This window comes from Lutra lutra, chromosome 7 (genome assembly GCF_902655055.1).
Source record: "Lutra lutra chromosome 7, mLutLut1.2, whole genome shotgun sequence".
Lineage (NCBI taxonomy): Eukaryota > Metazoa > Chordata > Mammalia > Carnivora > Mustelidae > Lutra > Lutra lutra.
This window is the reverse complement of record NC_062284.1, coordinates 35,832,344-35,847,988: the sequence shown is the minus strand read 5'-3', so window position 1 is coordinate 35,847,988 and position 15,645 is coordinate 35,832,344. Positions and strand designations below refer to the sequence as shown.

The window sequence follows — 15,645 nt, the reverse complement described above, 5'->3', positions numbered from 1 at the left end:
TTCCATCCAGAGTATCTGAAATGTACATAGGTAGAGGTTTAATCTCCTCATTCAAGTAACATCAAGAAAGACTGAAAGTAGGAAATAGGAGAAGAAAGAAATCAGTTGTTTCTAGGGAGATTTTATTCACTGTAGAAACTAGTAAGAAACCATTCTTGTCTACTAAAAAATGAGGACCAACATAAATTGACAACCAGTGATTTGTGAGGGTACACTTGAAAATCAGCAGAAAATGGATGAGAAGTAGACCAGAAAGATGACAAGTGTGAAATAATAGTTTGAGGTAGACCAAGTAGGAGGTAGACCAAAAAGATATTAAATATAAGAATACTTTAAGTGAGGCTAAAGACATTTATGGGGCAACAAATTAGTTCTGGTATAGTCAAGGTAGCCAAAAGACCAGTAAAGATGTCAAGGTCAATGGTCTTAAATGTCAGGGTGGCCTGACATGCGTATTTAGGCAGAGAACATTTTTAGAAGGAGATCATACTTCTTTGAGAGAAGGCCTTCACAATAAATATGTAGAGAGTAAAGAACTCTCAGAAGGTGTTCAGTATGCAAATATTTGAATTTGTAAGTTAAGAGAAGATAGTGCAGGGGAAATGTGAAGAAAAATTAATGGTACTCGTTGTGCTTACTAGGATGATGATATGCTCAAAAACTATAAAAGCAGTCTGAGAATCTTCTTCTATTGAAGTCCAACATGGTAACTCAGTAGCAGTCAACAAAGCTCAGCAATAAGAAGGCAGAAGGTCCAGAACTATCACTTACCTTAACAGCACTGAAGCCTTGCTATACTCAGCATGTGGTACACCAACAAGCTGGCTGGCATCATTTCAGATTTTGTTAGAAATTAAGAGAATTCCACCTCCCTCAAAGGTCAACCCACTCAAAACCTGTGCTTCACAAGATTCCTAGGAGACAAGTGGGAAACTAAAGTTTGAGGAGCACTGATATGGGCGACTTTACTAATGCCAGGTGAAAGACGATTGGGTGTTCCATATTGTAATTTTATCTTTATCTTAGCCTAAGTTATTATTTTAACCAATTTATTTTCAGTGACTTTGTTTTTCTATTCAAAGATTCATCTGAGAATGGGACAAAGGCCTGAGACACCTCTCTCCCATCCCACCACTTCCTAAATGTCGATGCAATTTCAGGATATGACTTGAGGACCAGCCACAAGTCCCAATTTAAGAATCGGTGTTTAAAAGCATCCCAAATACTCTTTTTACAGAACTATTAATTAGAAACCACCTGAATCCTTGTGGACCCCATCTACCATCTGGCTGCTATCTTGAGGCCTGGCAGGGTTTGTTCTTAATAAAGACTTTGAAGACACAGACATATGTTACACAATCAATGCCCTGAATAGGACTCTCCTGATTTAACAATTGGCAGGGAACCAAATTCTGTGGATATCAAGATGACAAACACAATCTCTGCAGTCAACTGGAATTACCAATTAAACATTTCAGTCACTTACAGGCATCTAGATATTTTGGTGGTGTTATAAATCATTTCCAACTTGTTGCTTACTAAATTATAATCCTCAAGTTTGTCATAATGGCTAGTAATTGTTGAATATTTATTATGTGCTAGGAAACCACTCTCCCTCATTCCTGTCTCTCCTGGTTTTCCTGTTTCTCCTTATAATAATTTACAGGCTAGGTATTTCTGTCCCTTGTTTACAAATGTGGGAAGTAAGGCTTGCTGAGCTTAATAAACTATACAGAACCAGAGCTAAGAAGCTTATGTAAAGTAGCAGAGACTGAATTCAGACCTATGTCCAAATTATTGCTAAACCTACATTTGTACCTGCCAGGGTAATGACTACAAGAGTTTTTAGAATAAGTTGTTTAGAAAAAATTCCACAAAACCAAGTTTGTTTCACAATTTTCTCCCTTCCTGTGCTTTCTTTTTCACAGAAAGTACATCTTTTTTTTTTTTAATCAACAATATAATTTATCCTGGCTTTATTCAGTAAGTTATCACCATAGTGATCAGATGAATGACTGTCTATTACATTGCAAGGTGGTCAATGTCAAATGTTAAAAAACAAAATAAGTTGGCTCATACACATTGAGTAAAGTTGGGAAAAAGTTCTTTGATTTTAAATTAGATTATTTCTTTTACAGCAGTTGATGGGTTCATGAAGTAAAGCAAAAAGCTGCCAACAGCTACAAGTCTGGAAGTTCTAGCTGGTTCCTTCCTCTCTGTTGACTGGACTCTAGCACAGGTTGCTCACAAGTTGGGGTCTGCTGCTTTAGTCACAAGATGAACTATGGAGCCCAAACTACGTAACAACACAGAGTCTTTCCAGGTCAACAGTCCAAAGCACTACTCCATAGTCAATTAATTTTAACAACATTTTAGAAGGCAAATAGGGAGAGTCAAAAAAATCACTATCAGTGTGCACAAGAGCCTGCCAGATGAATGTTTTTAATTGTATGCCCTCTACTCTGTGAGGTACTCGAAGTCCTCATTTTCTCTAATTATTATGCATGTCACATTTTAAAAAAAGGTGTAGTACACTTCTTGAAGTGACCTATTAGACTGAAATAGTGAAAAGGAAGAAGGGAGAGAAAGTGATCAGATTCACATGCATTTGTGAACACTCTTCTAGGGGTCTAAACCTTGAATGACCCTTGAAGGAGACTGCTTTGAGACTTTGACAGATCTTTCCCCCTTTATATAAAAGTAATCATGGGATGCCTGGGTGGCTCAGTTGTTATGCCTCTGCCTTCAGCTTAGGTCATGATCTCAGGGTCCTGGGATTGAGCCCTGCATTGGGCTCTCTGCTCAGCAGGGAGCCTGCTTCCTTCTCTCTCGGCCTGCCTCTCTGCCTACTTGTGATCTCTGTCTGTCAAACAAATAAGTAAAATCTTAAAAAAAAGAAAAAGAGTGAGTGCTACTATTTAAAAATCATCATCATCATCATAGTCCCGTCCCATTAGCATAGTGCTTTCCAGTTTGCAAAGTGCATTTAACATATCATGCAATCCTCACACCAACCTGGGGACTCCCTATGGCTTTTTTTTTTTTTTTTAATTTAAATTCATTTAGCCAAGGTATAGTATGGTTTTGGATTTAATGTCCAATGATTCATCAGTTCAGTTACGGCTTTTTTTAAGAAAAAAAAAAAAAATCAAGGTTTGAAGAAGCATTAATTGCCCAAGTTTCCATAGCCCATGAGTGATAAAGCTTTCTGAAGTTGGGTTTCCTGGACTCAGATCCCCTGCTGCCTCCTGGCTTGCAATATCACAAATGTTTAGTTTGAACATGCAGGTATCCTGTCCTTGTCTCTAAGATTGTTTGTATAGGATTATCCCATTTGTAATTCACTTCAAGTAAACAAACACATGGTGCATTTTTATTACAGTTCAATAAATACAAAGATAAAAAAAAAAAAAACAATCTTTGCTCCCAAAAGTCTTCTCTTCTGGTGGAAAAAGAAGATGCATAAATCATAAACTGCAATCCAAGTTACTCCCTTAATATATTTACCATGACTTCTTGAAAATGTGTGTGAATGTGCAAACAGAAGAAGTACCGAATTGTACACTTTAAGTTGGTTGAACTGTATGGTATGTGAATTACCTCTCACTAAAACTATTTTAAAAAGTCAGATAAAAATTCTTTTTAAAAAGGAGATTCTTGGGGCGCCTGGGTGGCTCAGTGGGTTAAAGCCTCTGCCTTCAGCTCAGGTCATGATCTCAGGATCCTGGGATCGAGCCCCACATCAGACTCTCTGCTCAGCTGGGAGCCTGCTTCCTCCTCGCTCTCTCTCTCTCTAACTACTTGTGATCTCTGTCTGTCAAATAAATAAATAAAATCTTTAAAAAAAAATAAAAAAATAAAAAGGAGATTCTTATCTCAAAAAAGCTAAGATAACTACAAAATTATTTACTCGTGATCTTGGATCTGATTTTTGATGCTACAGTCTCAGCATTTTGGGTATTCTTCTTACATAGATTTATTAATCTATAATAAGTAAACATCTAAGCAAAGTTACATACACTTTACTTGTAGCATTCCTATCTTCATTGCTGTTTCTAACGAATATTAAATTTTTGAGATTAAATTCCTTAACAGAAATAGCATGCTTAATCCTCTAAAATAACTACTTATTTTAAAAGTAAATGTAACATAAAACACCAATAGTTACACAAATGTTATTACATAAGAAAAGAGAGGCCTGGCCTGAAGAAAATGTGTACTGGCAAACAGTGCCACCATGGGATTGTTCTAAATAATCACATTCTTCCAAAGTGTGGGCAGAAGCCCCCCCTGCCCATGGCCCAACCCTCTGATCCAGTGTAAACTTTTCACATTACAGGTGAGAATGATAATGCACAAAGGCGTTGACCTCTTGGAATGTCCCAAGAAGATCACAAGTGGAAGTCTCTTCCTCTGCTCACCCCTCCACTGAGTTGGGATTACCCAGTGAAGTCTTTGTTTATTCAGCAAGTAGTTACTCAGTAGCTTCTATCTTGTAGGCATCACTCCAGGCAAGACCCTTACATTGTTACAGCAGGTTAAGAAGCAATCAAATGCATATACATAAATACACAAATAAAAGATACTGATTAGTTGCTAGATAGCTGATTAAAATAAAGTTATTCCTCGCAGTGACTTTGGATCCCGAGAGGATGAGATTAAAATGAGGGCCACATCACTGCTTATGAAGACTGGTGGGAAGAGAAGTCAAGGAAATAGCAGCAGGTTGGAAAAAGTTGAACTTAGAATGTGCTGAGGAAAAGAAAGGAATCCACAAAACCCTTTTGTGTTTGACTTGAGTAACTGGATGAGTGGTCATGCCAATATTGCAATATGTGCAGAAGGAAGAAGCAGGTTTTGACAGGGGAGATTAGGAGTTCTTTGTTGATCTTACAAAGTTGAGATGCCTGAAAGACATTTGAGGAGGGGTGGAGAAATATGAGGGATGGGACTAAGGGAGCACATGCTAACTGAAGAAACTTACCAGCTGAATGTATTGGTGCTTCCCATTTGACCTAAGGAGTCTAAGGAGACTCCTAGATTTGCAGCAGAGTGGCATGAAAGGATGTGGTTGGTGGGAGGCAGAGGTAGAGAGAACGCTCCTGGTTGATACAATGGAGAACAAATATCTCACTGCAAAATAAGGAATTTCTGCCTCCAAAGAGTCTGGTTTAACATTAAGGATAGAAAACTTCTGTATTTGTGGGTGGGAGACCCAGACTTTACCAGAAAATCAGATGTTAAAATCTACTGTGTGCCTCTTTCAAATAATGAAAATGTCTGTATGTTTCCACCGTGTCCCCTAGCATCATGTTTATGTTTTAGCAATGCCAAAAAACAAAACTAATAAAAACAAAAACAAAAACAGTGATACAATGAGAATGAACTCTGAACCACTCTTACCCTATTAATCTATTTTTCATGTTACAGTCAAAATAGTTGCAAATCTAAACAGGACATGAACCTCTGAAATGCCTTTACCATCTTTTGTCAAACTCCTCACCATGGTCCACCAGCTCCTGTATGCCAGTCCCTGTCAATGTCTCCAGCCTTTCTTCTTGCTACCTCTTGCTCGTAGGACCTGCTGAGTGTGCTTTCCTCAAATGTGCCTTGTGCTCACTCTCATTGCCAATGCTCTGTCCTCTAACAGGACAAGACAGAGGATTCCTGCTCATCTCTTCCCAGAACTAACTCCTACTTATTCTTCAGGTCTTTGTCATATAACACTCGCACAGAGGAAGTTCTTCTAGAAAGGCTGCCTTGTTCCCTTGTCCCAAATCTGATTTAGATGCTTTTCCTCCAGACATTCTATCATCATTAACCTTAATCACCTCATATTACTTGTGACTACCCTCCATAATTTTGTTGAAGGCAGGGACCATGGTGGTCATGTTCTCTGCTCTACCCCCCACACTGAGTATATTTGTGGGCACTTAGCTTCTAGGGGCTCAAAATATACCGTTGAACAAATGCAAAGAAAATTTTCTTCTAGACTATAAGTTACTAGAGGACAGGAAACCTGGACTGGTTTCTGGTTTTCTAACTAAGCATTGTGTGAGGATATGGATAGAATTTTTTAACTTAGAGTTCTGTTTGTTTGTTTTTAAGATATATATAGACAGATTTGTATAATACATACAATATATATTTCAGAAAGATATATATTATATATGCATCATATATATTATATATACATATGTATACATATATATATACACACATATATATATGTATATATATATATATATATAGATAGATAGGGAGAGAGAGAGAGATAGGGAGAAGAACAGAGAGGCAGGGAGAGGGAGGGGGAAAAATCCCAAGCTGACCCATGCTGAGTGCAGAGCTAAGCTCACTGGATCAGGGGCTGGATCCTATGGCCCAAGCCGAAACCAAAAGTCAGAAGTTTAACCTACTGAGCCACCCAGGTGCCCCTAAAGTTCTATTTTAAAGAGCTCTATTTCCCTTGTAAGATTTGGACTTATCGAGAACAGTATTTCAGGCAAAGAGCCCTGCCACTGTCTTTTTGAAGACTTTGGTCAGATTTTAACTTTCATAGCCATGGATGCAATTTCCAAGTCCATCTAGACAAATATTTGTAACTACTCACGCCTTCAATATGGTCTGCCCTGGTAAATGAACTTCTGTTAGGTACCCCTGCATCTGAGCATGAGCCTACGAGTGAGATACTTGGTACGATCCTGAGGCTTCAATGACTTGATTAAAAAATATGTTTTTGAGGGCTTTGAAAGACTTGGAGACCTTTATTTTCCTACAATGTGGAAATAAGTTTTAGAACTAATCACAACATTTAATGCATCAATTCTTTTCACTTAAAATCAAGAACACAAAATCACAATCTACCTAAAACATGTATTTTAAGAAGTATAAATATTTGTAATTACCTTCTAGTGCGTATTTCATATCTTGAGCGAAAAGGGTCCACATAATTTCAGCACTTATTTTTCCCATGTTCAGTTCTTGAGGAAACCTAAAACCAAACACATATATGAGTACATCAAAAAGAGAAATCTGTCTAAAAATGAAACACCTCACTTGACATATATGCCACAGTAATTGATGTCTGGTTCATAAATACTTTTATTCATGAGATTTTTCGTTATAAACTTTCATAGGCAGTGGCAAAGCTACATACCAGAGTGTAGAAATAAACACAGTTATTTGGTGCTGAAAAAATAGACTCTGTAACGTTAGTCCAAGGTAGTGGTGCCTGGAACTCCTGATGGATGTCTTAGGCTATGTGTGTGTTTGTTCTAAAGAGCCCTTTTATTTGTATCTCAATTTTGAACAGAGGGCAAAAGACTCTTAGTACGTAATAACCAAAACAACACCTTACATTCATCTGTTAGTCATTTTCCTTAAAGCATGCTTAAGTCCTTCCATTCTTTATTTGCTTAAAATAAATTATTTCAGAAAGACTCCCTACTTCTCTAGTAAAATGGCCCACGGGGACCCATTCCTCAAGATTCCTGAATTCCCAAGTATGTCTATGTTTTAGATCAAATAAACTTCAGGATTAACATTCCTAGTGCTGCTAAATATGCATTCCTTTGTACGTGCTTTCAATCTTATGATAAGGCTCCCAGTAATATAAGCCCAATGAATAGAATGACTAAGTCTTTTCATTATATTGAAAACATGACATGCCAATATATTAAGACTGAAAGTATTTTCTGTTCTAATAAGTATTTAATATATACATAAATACAAAAATAATATATACTAAGAAAGAAAAAAATACAGTAAGGAATAAAAATAACTCTCACGTTCATTTATATTTTTGAGTTTAAATAAAAAAGGAGTAATAGCAATGCTGAATAGCAAAGAAAGTGTTACCTAAGTTAACATGACCTCAATATGACCTCAAAAAAAAAAAAAAAACCACTGACACTACATAAAACTATTCTAGCCCAACTTTGCACCAAAAGAAGCTGTGTTTCATCACATATCCCTTACCAACTGTCATCTATCAATTTGTCTAATAATGTCAATTGATATTTTAAAATTTATGTGCAGAATCTGTACATTTATCAAGTATTTAAACTCAGGACACTTGCTATGATCGAAAAAAATTACATAACTTGAATATATGCAAATTAGTTTCAATATTAAATTTTATTCTATGGATATAAAATAAACTTAGACATATAATTTATTTCAAAAGTTTTCATTTATGGATAGCCACTAACATCGCATAATTTGTAGTGTATTATTTATTTATTTTTTAATTTTATTTTTTATAAACATATATTTTTATCCCCAGGGGTACAGGTCTGCGAATCGCCAGGTTTACACACTTCACAGCACTCACCATAGCACATACCCTCCCCAATATCCATAACCCCACCCCCCCTCTCCCAACCCCCCTCCCCCCATCAACCCTCAGTTTGTTTTGTGAGATTAAGAGTCACTTATGGTTTGTCTCTGTAGCAACAAAATTGTAAGTGATAACATAATGAGAGTGCTTTAAGCTCATAAAAGGAGGAAATTATTTTAACTTTTTGAAGCAAGAATGAAGAACATATTAATTCACTTTATAATGCTTTGGTATTAAAAAAAGTACAAAAAGAAAACCAAAACACTATCTCTCATAAGAATAGTTGCAAAATTCTTCAGTAAAACATGGCAAATTTGACCCTGCCATAAATAAAAAGGATAATATATCATGATCAAGAGAGGTTTATCCCCAAAATGCAATGTTGGTTCAACATTCAAAAATGAATCAATGTAATTTATTGTATTAATTGACTAAGTAGAAAAACTTATCTGACAAAGCTTTATATTTATTCATGATGAACAAATAAAATTCTGAAAACTAGGGATTAGAGGGAATTCAACATTATAAAGAGAATGTACAAAAACCTACAACAAACATTATACTTAATTAATACTGAAATCAAAGCAGTGATATTTACATCACTACTCTTATTAAACATTATACTGGCATTCCTAAAGTTTAAAAAAAAAAAACAAGAAAAAGAAATAAGAAAAGGGATATATAGAGTCCCTGGGTGGCTCAGTCGATTGGGCGTCTGCCTTCAGCTCAAGTCATGATCTCAGGGCCCTAGGATTGAGCCCCATGTCTGGTTCCCTGCTTAGCAGGGAATCTGTTTCTCCCATTCCCTCTGCCCCTCCCTGCTGCTTGTGCATGCCTGCTCTCTCTCTCTCTCTCAAATAAATAAAAGCTTAAAAAAAAGAAAGAAAGAAAAGGGGCATATCGATAGCAAAGGAAGAAATAAAATTCTATTTTCAGACATGATTATCTATGCAGAGAATTAAAAAAAAAAAAAAAACCACTAGAGAAAAAGCCATTAATGGTCCAGCAGCCTCATGGAATATAAAGTCAATATCCAAATCATTGTATTTTTATACATTAGCATTCAACCATTGGAGACTGAAATTTAAATAACAGTATCAATCATAATGTCACCAAAAGTTATGAAATACTTAGGTATAAATCTATGAAAATATGTACAAAATTTATATGAAGAAGACTATAGAGTGTTGAGGAGAGACACCAAATAAAACCAAAATGGAGAAATATATTGTACTTGTGGATAGATATATCCAATATTGTTAGGATGTCAAATTTTCCCAAATTGATTTATAGATTCAATCAATCTCAATGAGAATTCCAGCAGGATATTTTTGTGGAAACTGACAAAGTGATTCTAAAATTTATATGGTAAGGCTAAAGACCAGAAAGAACAAAAAGTAATGTTAAAAAAAGCTGAAGCAGTTACAACACCTGTCTTCATAGTTTACTATGAAATACAGTAATTAAGACACTGCATCTTCAAATACAAGGTTAATTATTGTTCGATAAATGTTCCAGTGATTCAGTGGGGAAACGGTAGTCTTCAGTAAGTTGTCCTAGAGTAACTGGATATCCATATGCAAAAAAAAAAAAAAAAAAAAAATAGACCTTGACCCATACTTTATGACATATAAAAAATTAACTGAAAATGGATCACATACCTAAATATAAAACCTTAAACGATAAAACTTCTAAAACAAAACATAGAAAATCTTTCTGACTTTGCACTAGGCAATGGTTACTTAGATGTGATGCAAAAAGTTCAAATCATAAAATAAAATATTGATGAATTATACTATGAAAATTAAAGTTTGTTCTTCAAAAAGTACTACTGAGAAAATGAAAACACAAGCAACAGTATAGGAGAAAACAGTTTGCAAAACATGTAATTGATAAAGGAATTTTATCCAAAATACATAGATTACTCTCCAATCTCAATAATAAAAAAATTACCCAATAAAAAAAAAATGGGCAAAGGATTTGAATGACACTTCAGCAAGGAAGATAATGAAAATTAAGCACATGAAAATGTGTTCAACAGTACTATTAGGTAATTTCAAAATAAAACTATAATGTGGTACCATTATATGTCTGCTAGGACAGCTTAAAAACAAAATGAAACAAAGTAAAACAAAATCTGCCAATACCACGGCTAGCAAGGTTGCAGAGGAGCTAGAACACGGATATATTTTGGTTGAGAAAAAAAGAATGTTAGATTCAGATTGGGAAGCAATTTGGCAATTTCTTATAAAGCTAAATATACGTTTAACCAGCAGTCCGTCTCCAGGTAGTAGAGAAATGAAACTATATTTATAGCAAACACTGTACACGTTGCTTAATTCTTAATCACCAAAAACTGCAAACATCAGTGTCCTTCAACTGATGAATGGATAAATCAGCAGTGATAGAGTCATAGGATGGAATTTACTAAACAATAAAAAGGAATAAAATACCAATACATGTAATAATGCAGATGAGTACCAAATGAATTATGCTGAATGAGAGAAGCTGGGTTCAAAGGCTTATATACCATGATTCCAATACAGTATTAGAAAGACAGAAAGAGAAAATGTATCAGTGGTTGCCAGTGGCTTGGTGAAGAGGGGTTGACTAGAAAGGAATGTGGAGAAACTTTTGGGGTGATAAATATATTTTATACCTTAATGTTGGTAGTTACATGATTATGTTTTTTATTTCATCAGTTTCTGCTCTTCATTATTTCCTCATTTTCTTTGAGTTTAATATGTTGTTTCTTTTCTGAATTCTTACGAAAGATTCTTAGGTAATTAATTTGGGGACTTTCTTCCATTGTTTTGTGTATGTAGGGCATAAATTTCTTACAGGAACTACATTTAGCTGTATCTTAAAAAAATATTTTGCTGGATATACATATTAATCTAATCAGACTATTTTAAAATTTTAATTTCGGTATTTTTCTACTTTGAGAAGTCTCCAATTTTACTGTCCTAATTTTTTTTAACTGAAGTATAATTGACACATAATGTTACATTAATTTCAGGTGTACCACATAGTGATTCAGTATCTCTATTATACTATGCTTTGCTCACTACACCTGTAGCTATTATCTTTCACAAGACAATACTATTACATAACATTGATTATATTCCCTATGCTGTACCTTTCATTCCTGTGATAATTTATTCCATAACTTGAAGCCTGTATCTCCCAATCTCCTTTACCCATTTTGTCCATGGCCAAACCCCTCCTTTCTGGGAACCATCAGTTTGTTCTATTTATAGGTTTCTGCTTTTTGTTTGCTTATTCATTTACTTTGATTTTTAGATCCCATAGGTAAGTGAAATCATATGTTGTTTATCTAATCTTGATTTCTTAACTTCAGCTCTTTTTGTTGCTGTTTTCTCCTTAGCTTATAGTCAAAAAACACATTTTGAAGGATTTTGATCTTTTGAAATTTGTTGAGATTTCCTTTACACCCCACCATGTAGTTAACTTTGATAAATAATCTTTATTTTACATTTTTTGTGTTCTTGAACATAATTCTGGTTTTTTTTTCTGTACTATCTTCATGTTAACTAATTTTCTCTTCATTTGTGTCTAACATGCTGGTAAATCCAGTATTATTTTCATTTGTTGTAGTGCTCAGTTCTAGAATTTACTTTCAAGTGCCTAACTAAATATTTCCTTGTTAATTTCTTAAATATATATTAATCACAATGATAACATCTGAGTATCTAAATTCTGTTGTATTAACCTCTTATAATGTCTACTGTTTTTTATTGAATGAAAGAATTTTTGTGAAAAATGTATATACAATTTAAGTATCTATAGGACGTTAGTATTCTTCAGAAGGATTTATTTTTCTTCTGGCAGAAGTGTTTTAGGGTTTGAGACAGATGGCTTTTATCCATTTAGGGACTGAGTTCATTCAAAGTAGGTCTGTATTTTACTCATACTCCTCGCAGGTATCCCTTCGTAACCTGGGTTGTATGCTTGGGATGTTCGTGTGGACCCACTACTTCACAGGGCCTGGATTTCAATTATGCTCCAGTTGCTGTGTTCAGCTTTCTCAGTTTTTCAGCTGCTACTTTCTGTCGAGCTTCTCGGGCTCTCAGTCTTTGTCTCTAGCTAAATCAGTTGAGGCTTCTAGGGGAGAGGGTCATCACATATCCAACACAGTTTTCTGGTAAATGCATGTTTAAATCATAAGAAATTCAAGAAGATAAATAAATAAATATATACTGACTTGGACGCTTGGGTGGCTCAGTCAGTTAAGCATCTAGTGTCTACCTTTGAAGGTGGTCATGATCCCAGGACCTGGGGATCATGTTCTGCATTGGGCTCTTGCTTGGCAGTGAGCCAGCTTCTCCCTCTGTCTGCAGCTGCCCCTGCCTGTGCTCTCTCTCTCTCTGGCAAATAAATAAAATCTTTAAAAGAAAATATCAACTGATGGAAGAGATAAGCTGTGCACCCCAATTAATAGTTGTAATTACCATAAGAAAAGACTCTAAAAGTGACTCCTAAAATACTTTTTTTCCTTTAATATGGAAGCCTTAGTGAGATAATTTCAAAACAAGGAACCTAAAAATTAGCTGTTTATCTAAGGATTTTCTCAATTACATAATCAATCAATGTCAAGTGTGATTTTCATCATTGAGAAACTGTGGGTTAAGAGGTCTCATCACTAGTATTAAATCCTCAACATGGCAAACCTAAACCAAACCAAGTCACCATCTAAAATAAAAACAACACTGGGGCGCCCGGGTGGCTCATAGGGTTAAAGCCTCTGCCTTCGGCTCAGGTCATGATCCCAGAGTCCTGGGATCTAGCCCCACATCGGGCTCTCTGCTCAGAGGGAACCTGCTTCCTCCTCTCTCTCTGCCTGCTTCTCTGCCTACTTGTGATCTCTGTCAAATAAATAAATAAAATCTTAAAAAAAAAAACTGTAGAAAAACACACACTATATATAAAAACCAAAGGAATAATATTAATATAAAAGGAACTGTTATAAATCTATAGGAAAAAAGATGAGTATTAGAGAAAAATGGTTAATGGAATGGTCATTTTTAAATTTTTTTTTGAAAAGATTTATTTACTTATTCATTTGTGTGTGAGAGAGAGAGCACACAAGCAGGAGGAGCAGTAGGCAGAGACAGAAGCAGGTTCCCCACTGAGCAGAGGGCCCAATGGAGGGCTCCATCCCAGGACCCTGGGATCATGACTTAAGCTGAAGGTGGACACTTAACTGAGTCACCTAGGTGTCCCTGAATGCTCAATTTAAAAAGAAAAACACAAAAGGTTAAAAACAGAAAAAGAGATGTTTAACCTTTCTAATAATGAAATCTTCATTAAAATAGTGAAAAAATTTTATTGAAAAAATTTCAGATTAGAAAACATTAAAAATGGTTAAAAAAATTCATACTTGTTTAAACTTGTTTTTCAAAAGTCATCTAATGACTCTCCATGGGCTTCCAATGCTTATGCAATTCCAATACCTGTGTATTTGCCACTCCTTTCTGTCATATCTCAGGAGTCCCCTCTCTGGGCTGCATCATCTTGATGTTACATGAAACCACAGAATAATATGCAACTATCAAAAAGAACAAGGTAGATTTGCTTGTACTGACACAAAAAGATGCCTACCAGGAAGTGTTACATGAACAAAGGAAATTACAAATCAGTATACATAATATGATTCCATATTTTGTAAGAAAACAAAAAAAAATTGATGTATGTGTATTTAACATATGTATAATAAACATTATAAAATGAATGTTTATGCTTGTATGTGCAGAAAATATGAGCTAGAAAAATATATACCCAACTATTGAAAATTTGTAAGGCTTGGGTGAGGGGGCTTCTTTTTTTTTTTTTTTTTTAAAGATTTTATTTATTTATTTGACAGAGAGAAATCACAAGTAGGCAGAGAGGCAGGCAGAGAGAGGAGGAAGCAGGCTCCCTGCTGAGCAGAGAGCCCGATGTGGGGCTTGAACCCAGGACCTGGGATCATGACCTGAGCCGAAGGCAGCGGCTTAACCCACTGAGCCACCCAGGCGCCCCGGGTGAGGGGGCTTCTTACACTTTTTATTTTCTTCACAAAAATGATGCATAAACATGAGAACTTTCTTTTTCTGCTTTACACAGCCCTGTGAAGCTGGATAAGATTATTTTTGTAACCACAAAAATTTTGAAAATCATTTCTCTTTTGAAATAAAAATCAATGGGAATTTTACCAAATATGTAATTTTTTTAAAAATTTATTTCTCACAAATTATGTATTTGCTTAGTAATATTCTCATTTTACAAGTGGTCAGAATTTGAGCATTGAGCTATCTTCCCCAGAGTTCATGATGTCTTCAATAAAACAGAAGATATTCAGCAATTATTTTTTTGATACTTATAAGAGACATAAAGGTAACTGTGATTACATTCATTTTAGACTCAGGAACATTAGAGATTAAGATATGTGTCCTAAACCATGAAACAAATTGTGGCAGAATCAGAACAGAACTTGTGCTTCTCAACCATATTTTTCATTCTTCTTCTTTCATTCAGTAACAAAAATTCCTTAGCATTGAAAATGTCTTCATAGTTCATTTTCTTTTTTGTGATAGCCTATTAATTTTGCCTTAAATTATTTACAGTTTAAATTATTAGCTTCATAATTTATACAATAGTTCCTCTTTCAATTTAAATCTCAGTATCTACTACTTGCTAAGCTCTACTACTATGCAGGAGACAATCTTTGGAGCTTGAGATATTTTCGAGATCTGTTTTGGAAGTTTTGTTGATAGTGTATTATGATATGCTGGTTCCAAATTTAGTTGCACTTATCATTACCTATGGAGATAATGGATACCCTCTGCTAGAAAAAAAAGAACTCAAAGCACGTTTATTTATTTAATGTTACAGAGGTTCTTCTGAAATCTATACTTTTACTTTGCTACTTCTTTATGGTATTTTTGGTGCATTTAAAAATATTTCTTTGGTTCTTTCTTACAAATAATCTAGTTAAATAAAAAACATCACTATTTAACCCTGAATTAGAGAGCAAATGGAGTCATCAACCTCTGCCACAATCCATAGCATCTTCTCCTTTCCACAATTTTGTGGATTCTTCTATTATCAAGCCTATGAAATCTGTTGTCCCTCCCCTCTTCCTACCATCACTTCCCTAATTCATGCCTTAACCTTCATTTGCCTCAAGACTTGCACTCCTTTATCTATTTGCCTCCATTTCTCTCTCCTCCAGTACACTTCCATATTACCATGTAAATTACCTTTTAAAAAAACAGGCCATACTATTTCAACACATTTATTTTTAATCT

The 15,645-nt window shown here is 35.1% G+C and overlaps 1 protein-coding gene across 1 annotated transcript in view; it reads right to left on the bottom strand.

The window, feature by feature from the left end:
* UNC13C (unc-13 homolog C) overlaps window positions 1-15,645 on the bottom strand; it is a 611,946-nt gene that overhangs the window by 195,731 nt on the left and 400,570 nt on the right. The window contains exon 21 of the mRNA XM_047738968.1: window positions 6,906-6,991. Coding sequence (XP_047594924.1) covers window positions 6,906-6,991 — 86 coding nt within the window. The remainder of the gene's footprint in view (window positions 1-6,905; window positions 6,992-15,645) is intronic.